The sequence below is a fragment of the Anabas testudineus genome, chromosome 8, assembly GCF_900324465.2.
Source record: "Anabas testudineus chromosome 8, fAnaTes1.2, whole genome shotgun sequence".
NCBI lineage: Eukaryota > Metazoa > Chordata > Actinopteri > Anabantiformes > Anabantidae > Anabas > Anabas testudineus.
Genome location: NC_046617.1, coordinates 13618635 through 13631992, shown reverse-complemented (window position 1 = coordinate 13631992; position 13358 = coordinate 13618635). Strand labels below are relative to the sequence as shown.

The following is a 13358-nucleotide window of genomic DNA, read 5'->3' as shown; positions in this document are numbered from 1 at the left end:
TATTGACCATGAACTGCACTATCCCTGGTTTAAGTTTGGCCAGGGTCCTTTGTTAGATCTGTTTCCCACTCATTTTCATCTTTCCACTATTGCTACCTAGTAAATGCATAATCTGATATAAACGGCCCTTTATATCTGAAAAAGATGTTGTTTTGTTTGAAGTGATTTGTCATTTGATCTTAGAGCAGTTAGAAATGATGACACCCAACAATAATCATTGTACTTACCTTAAAAACAGACTCTTAGCAACACTGGAAATGATGAGACACAAATAGCACTAATTAGTGCATCTAACACAATCCAACATCCACTTGTGCTCTTTTTTTTTTTAATTAGGGACATTATCTTGAGATTATTATTCTAAACACAAGTTAATTCCTTTAGGTTTAATATGCTATATTTGGACAATTTATTCTTTATTTCCTTTAATTAATGTCTCCACAATAAACTGGCATGTCATACCTGCAGGGGGAACTAAAGAGCAAGGCAAGTAGTGCCAGTCCCACCAATGTCGCTAGAACTGAGCGCATCCAGTAGCTGAGCTGGCAGAAGTTACAGTATTGAATGATAGCTATGATGACAGCACAGCAGATAAACATGGTGAACTGGGGAAATATGGGATAGAGAGCAGTATTCATTAGGCATGAGACACCAACAATGCTACAATGGTAAAAACAAGCAATCTGTACATTGAGCATAGTGTAACGTATTCTGGCAGCAAGCAACAAAACACATTTTGAATATAATTAATCTTTAACTTAGTGATGCAAATTTTACTAGCATGGTGACCCTACAGGCAATCTACTAGACTGGTCCAAACAGAACTTGATTCAAGATATTAAGACAGCAGCCAAACAGCAATACTGGTCCTTTTGTGACATCCACCTGGATGGAGAGATGCATGTCACAGGTGACGTGGGAGAAGACGGCCACAACAGGCAAGGACACCAGGACAGTTCCTATACAGTGACGGGGTATCCAGCCTGAGATGGTTTTCATCAGCACCTGAGTGCAGTTCAGTGCACTGTCCAGGTAAAAAGCCATACTGAAAAAGAAAAACAGTAGGCAGTGGTTAGAGATATAGTAAACAAATACTGCCCTTAAATTGGTACTTGAGTTTCACCGCAGCCTGATATCACCTTGAATAATAAGCTGAATCCAGGTTTGTATTCACATCATTACCTATTTTGTAGATGAGTAGAGGTAGATAGAGGTAATTCAGTTACCCTGCATGCAAACTACACCCTTTAATTATTTTAAACTCTGTATAATGGCTCTGAAATGCAAATCACTTTGGTGCCACTGGTCAGCATGTGTCATCCAGGCAGGAAAACAGAGTAAACATAGATAAAGTTAATTAAGTAAAGTAAATTTTATTTTTTTTACCGTAGTTTAAGACCATTATCTGCATTCAGTATCTCACCGTATAGTAAACATCAGAGCGAGAGTCTCCAGGAAGGCAGCTACTGATGTCAGAATGAGTGCTGGTGTAGACAGACTCTGCTGAGTGACAAGTGGTCGAAGAAAACAGGCCAGTGAAAGAGCCAAAAACACTGAACAGCAGAGCAGCATGTCGAGGAAAGAACTGAATGTTGGACTGGCAAATGTCTGCACTGCTGCTCGAGTCTCCACCTTGGTGGAAAAGAGAGTGAGGGAAAAAGCAGAACAGACATAAAACAGATCAGGAGAGAAGGATATTAATAAACACATATGTAAGTTGTAATTAAAAACAAGGGTGGGTGGGAGGTTGGTGGTCAGGGGTCATTAAGGGGGAGATAAAGGAATTAATGGAAATTAGCTGTAAAAATGCACCACTGAAAAAGATTCTCCATTCAGGATTACTTAAAAATTAATTGTCAACATATGAAGACTAATTGAATGACTTAAGTAAGTCTCAAATGAAATCTATCCCAATTCCCATGTCAGCGTCTCAGACAGCATAGCAACAGTTGCAGCTGAGACATGAAAATGTACTTCTGATATTACACCAGCAGAGGTCATCACAGCCTAGTGCAAAAACACTTTTAATTTCCTGCAGTGATTTTTCTTTGCCGCAGTCTTGAACGTCTGGCTTCAGAAACAAGCCACTGACACGCAGAGAAATGCAAAACAGCAGAAAAGCAAACACACACAAATATAAAAAGATATGACAAGCTCACTATGAAGGTGATACAGAAAGACTGACAGGAATCATTAAAAGACTCTGGTTTGTAAAACTCTCACCAATGGTTATATCACAACCAGACAAAGGCAAACAAGTAAAGCTCACAGCACAAATACATAAAATAAAAAATAAACAGAAACGTAAAGTCTGCATGTATGCACATTACACAATCAGGCATACGGGCACCATAACAAACACAAATACTGGTCAAACACACACACCTCCTCCTGGTAGCTTATCCGGTAAGCAGACTCCAGGCTCTTCTCCAGGAAGGTGAGGCTCAACTTGTTTAAGGGAGGTTTATAGAAATAGTCCTTCATAAGGCTGTTGAAGGCATAACAGAGGGTCAGCATAATTTTTTACAATTAGGATTTTAAAAGATAATCAATCTTTAGAATCAACAAGTTTCTCGTTAACAACTGAAATTGATCTACTGATCAACTGTACATTCTGATAACATATTCTGATATAAATTAATAAACATATTCTTAGAACATTGTCACCTGTCCTCTTTGATAACATCCACGAAGTGTGCATCACTCCTCTCTCTGAAGTTCTTGGATCGCAATGGGATAAGTGCTGAGTGATCCACGCCCATGACGCCTCCACTCCATGTCTTCTTCTCCTTCTCCTGCAGCATCTCACACAGAGACGTCTGGCTATTGTTCAAGGCTTCCAGCTGTGGACTGAGTAGGCCATTCAGTGCCTTAGGGCTGCGCCCTGCGGAAACCACTGGGGAGCACTTCAGATTTGAAGAGTCCTAGGGGAAAAAAGGGAAATATAATAAGTGATGAATTTAGAAAAGGAGGGAAGGTGTGATGATGGATGTTTGCTTTAAAACATGTTAGTAATAATATGAATAAGCCCTATATATAATATAAATAGTGCAGTAACATCTGTTTAAATGCATGTGGCACACTTTAACTAGGACTCATGGAGTTCTACTTCTTTGAACTATTTTTGAGTCTTCTTTTTGCTCCTGGATATGAGTAAATGTAACTATAGTTGGTTAAAATGCGACAGTATTTGATGAAAATGTAATATTATAAAATACAGTCACGATTAGTAATAGAACAAACATATGTTCTTAAGGAATTTGTCTTCGGTACACCATCACATTGAATTTGAAGTGAAGATGTAAGCAAAGTCAAGGCCTTCTGCTTTAATTCAAAGGATTTGACAGTGTGTGGCATTAACCATTTAGAATTTACAGCCATTTTATCTCTCCCTCTCTCTCACACAAATACACACACGCACTTTGGGGTCTCATAAATAATGGAAAAAGTCCTATTTGCTCCTATCTGTCCTATCTGCCCTATCTTGCACTTGCATCTCATGAAACACCAGAAACATTTCTTCTCATACATTTTGCTTTAATGTACCCCCTTGAATTAGCTTTTTTTGCTTTACTTTGGATAAAAGTTTCAAATGAAAATTACTATATTTAAATGTAAAATGTAAAAGTTCCCTCATTACTTCATTCATAACTAAGCAAACAGATGAAAGGCCTGGAGGTGGTTATGATCTAAGAATGCATGGATGCCAATGGAGCCATTTCACTGGATTTTATTGATGATCTAACTGCACAGATTCAGCCAAATGCTGCAAAACTGATATGACACCACTTCATTTTACAGACCGAAGTTTCTCAAGGCAAAGAAATGGGATATTTTTCACTGGTCAAGTCCGTCACCTGATCTCAATTCGATCAAGCATTCTGTTGACTTACTGAAGCAAGACTGAAGGCAGAAACACCCACAGACAAGCAGCAGCTGAAGGCAGCTGCAGTAAAGGTCTTGCAAAGCATCTCACGGGAGAAAACTCAGCATTTCAGGCATTTATTGAGTGCAAAGGACTTTCACCCAAGTATTAAAGATATTCCGAATTGTTGTAATGTTAGTTCTATTGTATTATTTATAGGGATGTGTATATGAAAATTGCTGTCATTTTTGTAACTCTTGTCAAAATCCTTGAATCAAAGCTAAAAGTCTTGACATCACACCAAATTTAATGTGGTAGTGTACAGAGGAAAAATTCCCCCAAAAAAGTGTCTTCACTGTAGACGCTACTTTAAAGTCTGGTTTGGTTCAGGTAACAACAACAGACCAACCTTGTTGCTGTTGTTCTTGTGGTCGTCATGGCAGCCATTGTGAACTGCTCCTTCTTCCTGAACCTGATCTTCCCCTGGTATCAGGACCACGCTGCACTGACAGGGAGACTAGACAGCGGGTAGAGATTTGAGGTGGGAGCAGCGTGGTAGGGAGATGCAGCATATGGGGACAGGAAAGAAGAAAGAGAATTAATAAATGTGGAGATACAGATCAAAGAGAGTATGTGAGCAGAGAAAAACCTGAAAGTATGGCATTGATAGAGATCAAGAGTCTTGAAGGACAACAGAATGGGAAGGGAGAGATTTCAAAATGTATGTCTGCTGTGATCACAACAACATTGCTGCAGCAAAAAAAAAAATTACTGGCTTAATATTATTAATTAAAATGATGATAAAGCTAACAAGAGCAGCAGTTACTGAGATATAGAAATGGAGACAGAGAGTAAACAAGAGCTGTAGAGATGATCTACACAGGCTCAAGGTCTTTACTTTTATCCAACTCACCCTCTTCAAACTGAATGGGAAGTGAGAGTGTAAAATAAGTATTCGTGCGATAGTTAAGTTGCACTAAAACTCACTATGACACTGACATCTGCAAGGCGCTGTGAAATGGTGAGAAGCCAAAACACACACAAACACATCCTATATAATGTAAACACACAGAAATAGCCCAAACTGTGTATCTACATGCTACCCTAAACGTGTGAACATGTATTACCACACCTCACCTATAAATCCTTTCACACAGTCAAATGTATTTTTTGTTGAAGTGTGATCCTTCATTGTAAGTTGTATCTGAATTGTATGAGAGCCACTGAAGGAGGATAAAATTAAGTAAATGTCAGTCAGTCGAAGACAAGAAGTCTTGCATGAGTTAAATAATTACCACACCAATGACCCCCACTGATTCTCCGAACTGTCATCATCGATGCTCTTCCTCCTCCTTTTTTCCCCAGCTCTAACACTACCCCTCCACCTGGCCTGGAGGAGAAATTAAACATCTGTGCAGGGATTATCGCGAAGCATGTAATCGCCAGAAGGCATTGGAGGTCATGCCTCTCCCCCCAAATATGAAAATTATTCCAATAATTGTCAGGGTCAGTGATGAAAAAACATTACACTTCTCACCTCAATAACCAGCGTTAATCCAAGTGCAAGCCGTACTGAATGTTCACTTACCGCTTCATGTTGTTTTACATGTTAATCAGCAAGAGTGACTGCAAAAGCCACACAGTTAAAACACACTCTCTTTAAACTGCAGCATCACTTATGTAAAACATGAGCCCGGTTATTGATCTTGACTGTAACAGCCTGGAGGATGATCTGAGGTTTACTCTTTTGTAAACAGGCTCTGTAGTTGATAAGTCACTAAACTGTGTTGTTGTGAACCATCCAGGTTATCAATGTTTTGCTGGATAAAACACTCACAGGCTTACGGGTGGAAACTCTGTGTGAATGGAGTCAGCAGTGTGCATGGCACATTATCTTTATCAGAGACAGCTTTCGGAAGATACAGAGAAAGGAGAACAGGCCCTAGGTAATATAGTATAAGTGTTGTTTTCTGGCCCTTATCCAAGATCGGAAAATGCTGTCGAAAATCTGCCAAAACCAACTAACACTTACCCCCAACCCTTTCAGTTTTTTGACTGAAAACTTCACCCTTGATCATGGAAATGAGGAGCATTAATCAAAGTGACTTAATGCGTGATTTTGAGGGTAATTAGAAAGGTGTTTTGGTGAGTCCATGACCTAGTGGTACAATTTGGAAGCAAATGGGAACATGGATGAATGGACATGTTCTGGGCTGATGAGCATTAACAGTTAGTTATTATGTAGATGGCCTTCTGGGTGGAAGAACACTTTTTTTTAAATTATTAATGTTTATTATTAATTTGGATTTAAGAAGGGTAGATGTAAGATAAGATAAGAGCATAAAAGGGGAACATCAAGGAGGCTATAGCAGAACACAATATATCAGTTATATTCCTTTGGCAATAAAGATCACATAAATAGGGAATGGCTGATTGTTGATATCTTTTTGTCAGAGTACTCACCTTGGCTCTGTCAGTGACCATGGTACAGGTGGAAGGGGCTCCATCAGGTGTGTGCACTCTGGGCATGGGATACTGAGGTTCTGCATGTTCTGGTCCAGACAGCCCCAACTGAGTGCAGCTACAGTGAGAGTGAGGCTCTACCTTTCTGGCAGAGATCAGATATGTCTTCATGCCTACAGAAAAATAGAAATACAGAGAAAGAGAGGGTAGGACATGAGTGACTGATCAGTCCTTACTCTCTGATGTAACTGGAGTGAGGGAACTTAAAATGTCTTATCATGCTGTTAACTACTCTCTTCTCTGAGCAGCACAAACTGGCTTTAACAGGGAAAGAAGGAGTGGGAGGCCCTGATGCACAACTGTGCAAGAACACAAATATCTCAAAGTGTGTTGTTTAAGAGAAAGACGCCTCACAGGTCCTCAATTGGCAGCTGCACTAAATAGCACACGTCAAACACCAGTGTCAACATCAATAGTGAAGAGGAGACTTGAGGATGCTGGACTTCATGGCAGAATTGGAGGTGGTAAAATAGGAGATTTGTAGAGACTGGAAGGGACCTTGAGGAAGGAAATCTATCAGAATTGACAGCTAGAATGCTTAAGGTCTGCCAGGCTGTAATTGCTGCAAAAGGTGTTATTTTTTTGGTTGTTTTTTTAAGAAGGTAAAGTTTGAAGAATATATTCATTACTTCCATCAGAGCCATTATTTCTAACTCTGACAATGTCAGCATATCCTGTTCTTTTGCTATATTTCCTATTCAGACTTATTTCATGTGTGTATTCTTGAAAAACAAAGTATCTAAGTGATCCCAAACTTCTGAGCGGCTGTGTATATATGTGTTTATATGTAAATATCAACATGGTATATGGAGCATTTATTAAAAATAGATAGAAAGCAGATGCTAAATTGATCCCAGACATGTTTATTTTGTCCACTGCCTTCTTGTCAAACCTATTTCTCTGATGATCTTCTATAGTCTAAGGGGCAAATCCTCAATAGAACTGCTAAAACCCCTCGCATATCCTTCCTGATCTATTGTCTCCCCAAAAATATAAACACTCACACTATACTGTGTGTATCATGCAGGTACATGTGTATGTTTGTGTGCACACACAATGGCCATGAGACAGTTTTCACTTTAAGACACAACAGACCGGATCCAAATATTTGAACACCTGCTATGCCTCCCTAGTCTGTCACCATGTTACCATTTTCATCACTCCTGCAAGGTATGTGTGTGTTTGGTGCTACCTTTAACCTAAAATGTAGTCTTCTGAACAGACAGTTTATAATTTGTCAAACAATGCAAACAAAAAATAGCAATATAAAATAATACATATGATACATTTTAGACTTCTAAAATCTCCTGATAATGAAAATTGTCAAACTCTTTATAGTCACAAAACATTCGACCTCGTAGCTGAGACATGAAATTCCTGGGAGTGCATGGTTGTGTATTTCATGCTCTCTTTTTATTTTATTTTTATAGTTTTTTTCTTCTTTGTTTTTTTCTCAGCCTTAGACCACTGGGTCACCAGGAAGCTCCCACTGAGTAATGTTAATCTCAACTGCAGCCATATGGCTCACTTCCTGTTTTGGCCTTTGTTGCCAACATAGTTGCTTCAATAAACACACACCAAGAGACAGACAGAAAGCAGACACATCTTTATTGTTTTGCACCATAAAGTTATTCAGTCCTTTTCACTGTGACCAAGGAGACCAAGAGTGCGTGACTTAACCACAGTAACAGGTTTCTGTGTGTGTGCGTTTGTTTGTCAGCAACACAGGTAAGTACTTGTGACCATGTGCTTAGTCACCTAATTTAACTGTCACTGAAGCTGAAGCCCCAGGCTCTGAGGATTGTCTGACCTGAGTACTTCAGACAGGCCTACCACCGACTGGCCTCTGACACAAACACAAAATAGCCTAGACATATGACACAAGTATCCATAGTCCACACACAAACCTATAGCACAGAGCAAATATAAAGATACACAATTGAAGAACACAAAAATAAGAAAGAGACAGATGTAAACACAAGTGCAATTATGAGACACTCACAAAAAGCACCTCCCTCCAACCACCTACACAGCCAGTCAAACACATATACACAGCGAGCGAGCGGGGGTGTAGATGGACGCCTTTGCTGTAGCTGGGTCGATAGCCAGGTGGATGAGGATTCAGGGATGGGAAATGAAGGCGGTAAACAACAGTAACAAAGAACTAATTCCCCGCACCAGTGATGCAGAATGGCACACCAGACGAGAAGAGGCAGCAGGAAACTGAGGGGAGCTTTTGATTGCCTTAGAATGAGAATGTGTGAGTGGGAGTGTGTGTCAAAAACACAAACACAAATGCACACACTCACACTGCGTTGACTGATTTCATTAGTTTGCTAATCAAATCTCTCCCTGTCTTCCACCATGACACACAATGACTTCTGCCTCTGCTTATGGGTCAATTGCATTATTTCCCCCCCTTTTCCATTTTTGTCTTTCCCCCAGTTCTAAACTTGCCCACGGGAAGGAAATCTTCAAATTATGTATGTAAGGTTGCAAAAGCAATGTCAAACGATGCCTCCTTTTTCCAAGACTGTGGGCAGATATCTGCATAGGTCTGACTGTTTTCTTGTTTGTTCACTGAGATTTCTACAGGCCAGATTGGAAAGCATTTGAGTCAGAGAAACAGTCATGTCCGTTTTACAAAACTCCTCAAGTATGTGAGTCACAATGTATTATTTATTAATATATTTGGAGTCACGATGAATGCAAATCCTATATTTGCTGTAAAAGCAATGCTGACTACTGAGTAATAATAAAAAATGTACAAGATAGGGGCCAAAGGAAATCTACCTCAACAGAAATCACTGAACCATTCGGTCTCCATTTCCTGATACTGCAACACCTTATTTAAGGTAAAGATGTTTTTCAGCATAATAATAACTAAATAAGACACTAAGCAAACCAGTGGATTACTGTAGAGAAATAATAGATGAAAGAATAATAACCAATATTTAAAACAAATTTAATAGTAAATAGACAATTAAAAACAAGATAGCAGACATGAATACAAAGCTGAAGGAGAGTGGGTCAAAACTCAAAAATAAAACTCTCAAAACTGAAGAGGACAATGACAAAGTGACAACTCAGGGAGGTGACAGAAGATCAGCTGCAGCCTGCCCTCTTTATTTTTTCCTACTTATATCAAAATAACTGTGTTGCTGTCTTGATATCAGATGTTTCAGTGTTCCTCTTTTATCAGACCAAACAAGGGAAGTATGGATCATGTTTAAAGAGAGGAATCCATGAATTCCATCACAGGTTGATGCAGATGCGGTGAGTTGTTGCATGAGTTCAAGTGTCTTCAGATGTGTATTTTTGTGAGCCTGTTTCTGGTTGTTGCATAAGTTCAAGTGTCTACAGATGTCTATTTTAGTGAGCCTTTTTCTGGCCATTCTAGGACTATCCTTCATCTTTACGATCCAACCTAGAGGCAGCTGAACCTGTAGTATTGTCAGGCAGTAAATTGTGGCTCTAATAAACTGGCCTGACCAGCAGCTGGCTCCACTGTCTATTTCAACAACATTATCGGTATACAGCTGAGCACTAAAGGTCTCGCGGCAGGGAAAAAGGTCAGAAACTTCACGCTGTGTGTTCCAATTGATGTTTCTTGTTTCTTTCCAGCTGAGAGTGTGTGTGTTTTTGTGTGTGGATAAATTTGTGTGTGCGTGTGACTATTCCGTCCGTCGGTCTGTGCATATTTGTTTGATGATCTGTGATGCAGGTACATGCGTGTGTTGGCCTCTATCCATCGCTGATAACCTTGGGCAAATTGAAGAGCATCATAAGTGGCAGCCTCTCTGTATTACGGGACTTGAAGTGTCCTGTCCTGTGCCATGAGCTGACAGGAAACAGTAGATAACCTTTCCCTGTGAGAGCCGAGTCACATTATCTCCCTCTCCAAGCCCTTTGTTCACGCCAGAGGGGAGCAACAATGAGAAAAGCACTTTGCAAACAAATAACACCATCACCTCTCCTCCTCCCTTCCTCTTGTCTCTTCACAGCGTGTCCAAGCTCTTCTGGTACAATGGCTACCCATGAACCTCCTCTTTCTGATGATCTCTTACTTAATGCAGAGCTTGTGTGCCAAACAAACATACGTACATAACTAAGTTGGAGGCAATACACATCTTAGCTGCAGTGGCCATTTCAGATACTTAAATATAACCTCCCCATCGTACCTGAGCATAGAGGACAACTCCCTGATATGCAAACTGCTAGGTACAAAAAGCCTGTCTGCACACAGAAAAGAAAAAATATAACAAAGGCCAAATTGTTATTCAGAAAAGAAACAAAAAAATCTAATTTTACCATTGGGATAACAGCAGAGAAAAGAAGAACAGATAAGAAAAAAGCAAATGCTACAGGTACAGCAGCCATAAAGTTTTATCACAACGCAGAATCTTTCCTTTTCCACTTCTATTCGCAGCCTAAATGAGAACGTCCATGCTGCCGTCCCAGGAAGATTTCCTTAAAGCAGCAGAACACAGAGGGCAATAGAGAGCAAAGGAAAGTTGGCAGATATACTTGGCTTAGCAACAACAACAATACACGCGTACACATGAGCACACACACACACACACACACACACACACACACACACACTCCAATATCGTGTGCCTGATCTTCCCATAATGGCTTTCCAGAGTCAGGTATCAGAGCAGGAGGGAAATGGAGCAGGTGGTGCAGAGAAACTAACACTGCTAGGCTGAGCAGATCTCCATGCCAGTTGGCACCGTCAGCCAGCAGCCCCTGTCTCCTTCTCCCTCCACCGTGTCCCTGTCATGGGATATACTGTACATCCCGTCCCTTTCAGGGGGTGGGGAGGCAGGAGGCGAGGTGTCCAAGCTGTTAAGAAAGACTTCATTACTGCAGCATAAGGTGCAGTAATGAAGAGGATGGCTTTGATAGGAGGCAAAGATGACATATTGCAGAGATTTAAAGAACACTTCAAGTAAAGAAAAATGAGTTAGGACATAGGTGAAGGCTAAAATGAGTCTGCGTACGTTGGTGGGTAGCAGTGGTAGAATGTGAAATTTTGTGTATGCTGTCTGCAAGTGAACCCATTCAGTCAGAACACATGAAAGACACATGCATTTTTCATAAGGAACCACAGAGGGGTTCACACTGTCATTCGTGACAGTAAAGAAGAAGCAGTTTGTGTGTGTGTGTGTGTGGACAGTGGAATAGAGTGAGCGCTGACCTTCCTTTTCATAGTGAACACTTCTGCTGAGCCCATATTACTTCTGAGGCATTCAAGGGCATGTGAGGGGGTGAGCAGAATTATTCACAATGTCAAATTAGGACAGGCTGTCGTCTGTCAGAGGATGTCAAGAGGAGACACTGAATGCTGTTTAACATGCTGACTTTAACCATAACAGACGGACTCGTGAATAATATATGAAAAGATGTTTCACACTTAGCTCCACTTACTACATACCTAAACAAACACAAAAACTGATATTTAAATATATATCCATGTAGATGTACATATATTTTATAATTCATTGGACAGTTCTTAACCCAGTTTTTGTAGTTTCACCAATTTCTTTACATGTTTTCTTTGCTTGATTCATTCCAATAATTTGACACTTCTAAAACAGATGAACATCTCTTCTATGACCACAGGATGTGTCTTGAGACATGGTTGTTGATGAAATGAGAAGCTACTCACTGCATCAGTCAGCTTTAAATAACTTGTTGACAGCTGAAATATAATCATCCTTGCAGTAATTATCCTACTTTTTCTTACCAGGCAGTGTATTTACTTTAAAGTAATTAGAATATTCTATTTAATTCACTCAACTTTTTCTTTATTTTCTTTTCCTTGGGGTGATTATGTTTATAAATTGTCCCATGTTAAACTGTTAAGAACTGGGGGTTATATTTAATAGTGTTGAAGTATGATTGATTTGTTTTTAAGGGGCACAAGATGCAGCACAATGCACAGTAAAAAACGCACATTGTCCTTTACAATTAAAAAATATATATATATATGTGTATTACTGTTGCATGTTGTATTTAAGGAAATGTAAGGCAATAAAACTAAGATTAATTTTGTGTTAGTTGACTAAACATTTAGCGAACACAGGGTTATAAACTAAAGCCATGCCTGAAATGTACACATCAAACTCGCTGAAGTGCAGCTAAACCAACAGAGTTCTTCTCAAACACTGACAGACCCCAGATAACCCACAGTGACCTTTTGTAAAAGGCTGAGTTAATAAAAATAAACAGCAAGCCTTGCACACCACCTGGGCTTTCTCAGTACATTAGCTCTCCAGGTTTGGGATGAAAACACTTAGCTAAACTGTGAAATACGTCAGAGTATTTCTCTGCTTACACACAAACACACTGTCCCAGTTCAACGAGTCTGAGGTCTTTCTTCCCGTTGCAATAAACAATCAATATCCTTCCCCCCTTTCTGCCCTTCACTGCTCTAAACAGATGCACCATGAAAACAAAAGTTTCATATTTGACCAGTGTGTTTTTTTCCTGGCTTCGATCCGGCCCCACTGCAGCTCACTCCAAACAACAATAGAAACACTTGACATCTCTCCAAAGTCTTTAACTTTTGCTTGGCTCTGTGTGTCTCATACGTGCTTGTTTTGTATTCTGTGCTTATGATCCATCCATCCTTGACAGTCCCAAGCTGTCATGGTCTGCTGGCAGACAAGAGATACAGTTGACATCCCTCCAACATTTTTAAACTCGGCCTTTGCTAAGTGGTCTGTACTTTATTTCTTTTTTGTCTCATTGTTAACCTGCTGTCTGTCTTCTTCTCCTCTCTCTCACTACCTCCATCCGAATCCCCGTTCTTTTGTGTCCAAGACATTATCCATTTTTCTCATCACCACATAGGCGTAAAGGGCTCCTCTCTGGGAAGAACTGCTCCCTAGCTGATATGAACTCAAAAGCTTAAACACCCTTTCCATCTTATCTTTTTTTACATCATCTTCCTCTCCTCTGT

General features: G+C 39.9%; 1 protein-coding gene across 3 annotated transcripts in view; it reads right to left on the bottom strand.

Annotated features, from left to right (window-relative positions):
* LOC113156047 (adenylate cyclase type 9) overlaps positions 1-13358 on the bottom strand; it is a 33358-nt gene that overhangs the window by 6043 nt on the left and 13957 nt on the right. For all 3 annotated transcript variants that reach the window (XM_026350872.1, XM_026350881.1, XM_026350891.1), the window contains 8 exons: positions 6329-6501; positions 4275-4382; positions 2668-2924; positions 2386-2488; positions 1424-1632; positions 886-1045; positions 463-605; positions 228-251 (listed from right to left, as the gene is read on the bottom strand). In XM_026350872.1, coding sequence (XP_026206657.1) covers positions 228-251; positions 463-605; positions 886-1045; positions 1424-1632; positions 2386-2488; positions 2668-2924; positions 4275-4382; positions 6329-6501 — 1177 coding nt within the window. The remainder of the gene's footprint in view (positions 1-227; positions 252-462; positions 606-885; positions 1046-1423; positions 1633-2385; positions 2489-2667; positions 2925-4274; positions 4383-6328; positions 6502-13358) is intronic.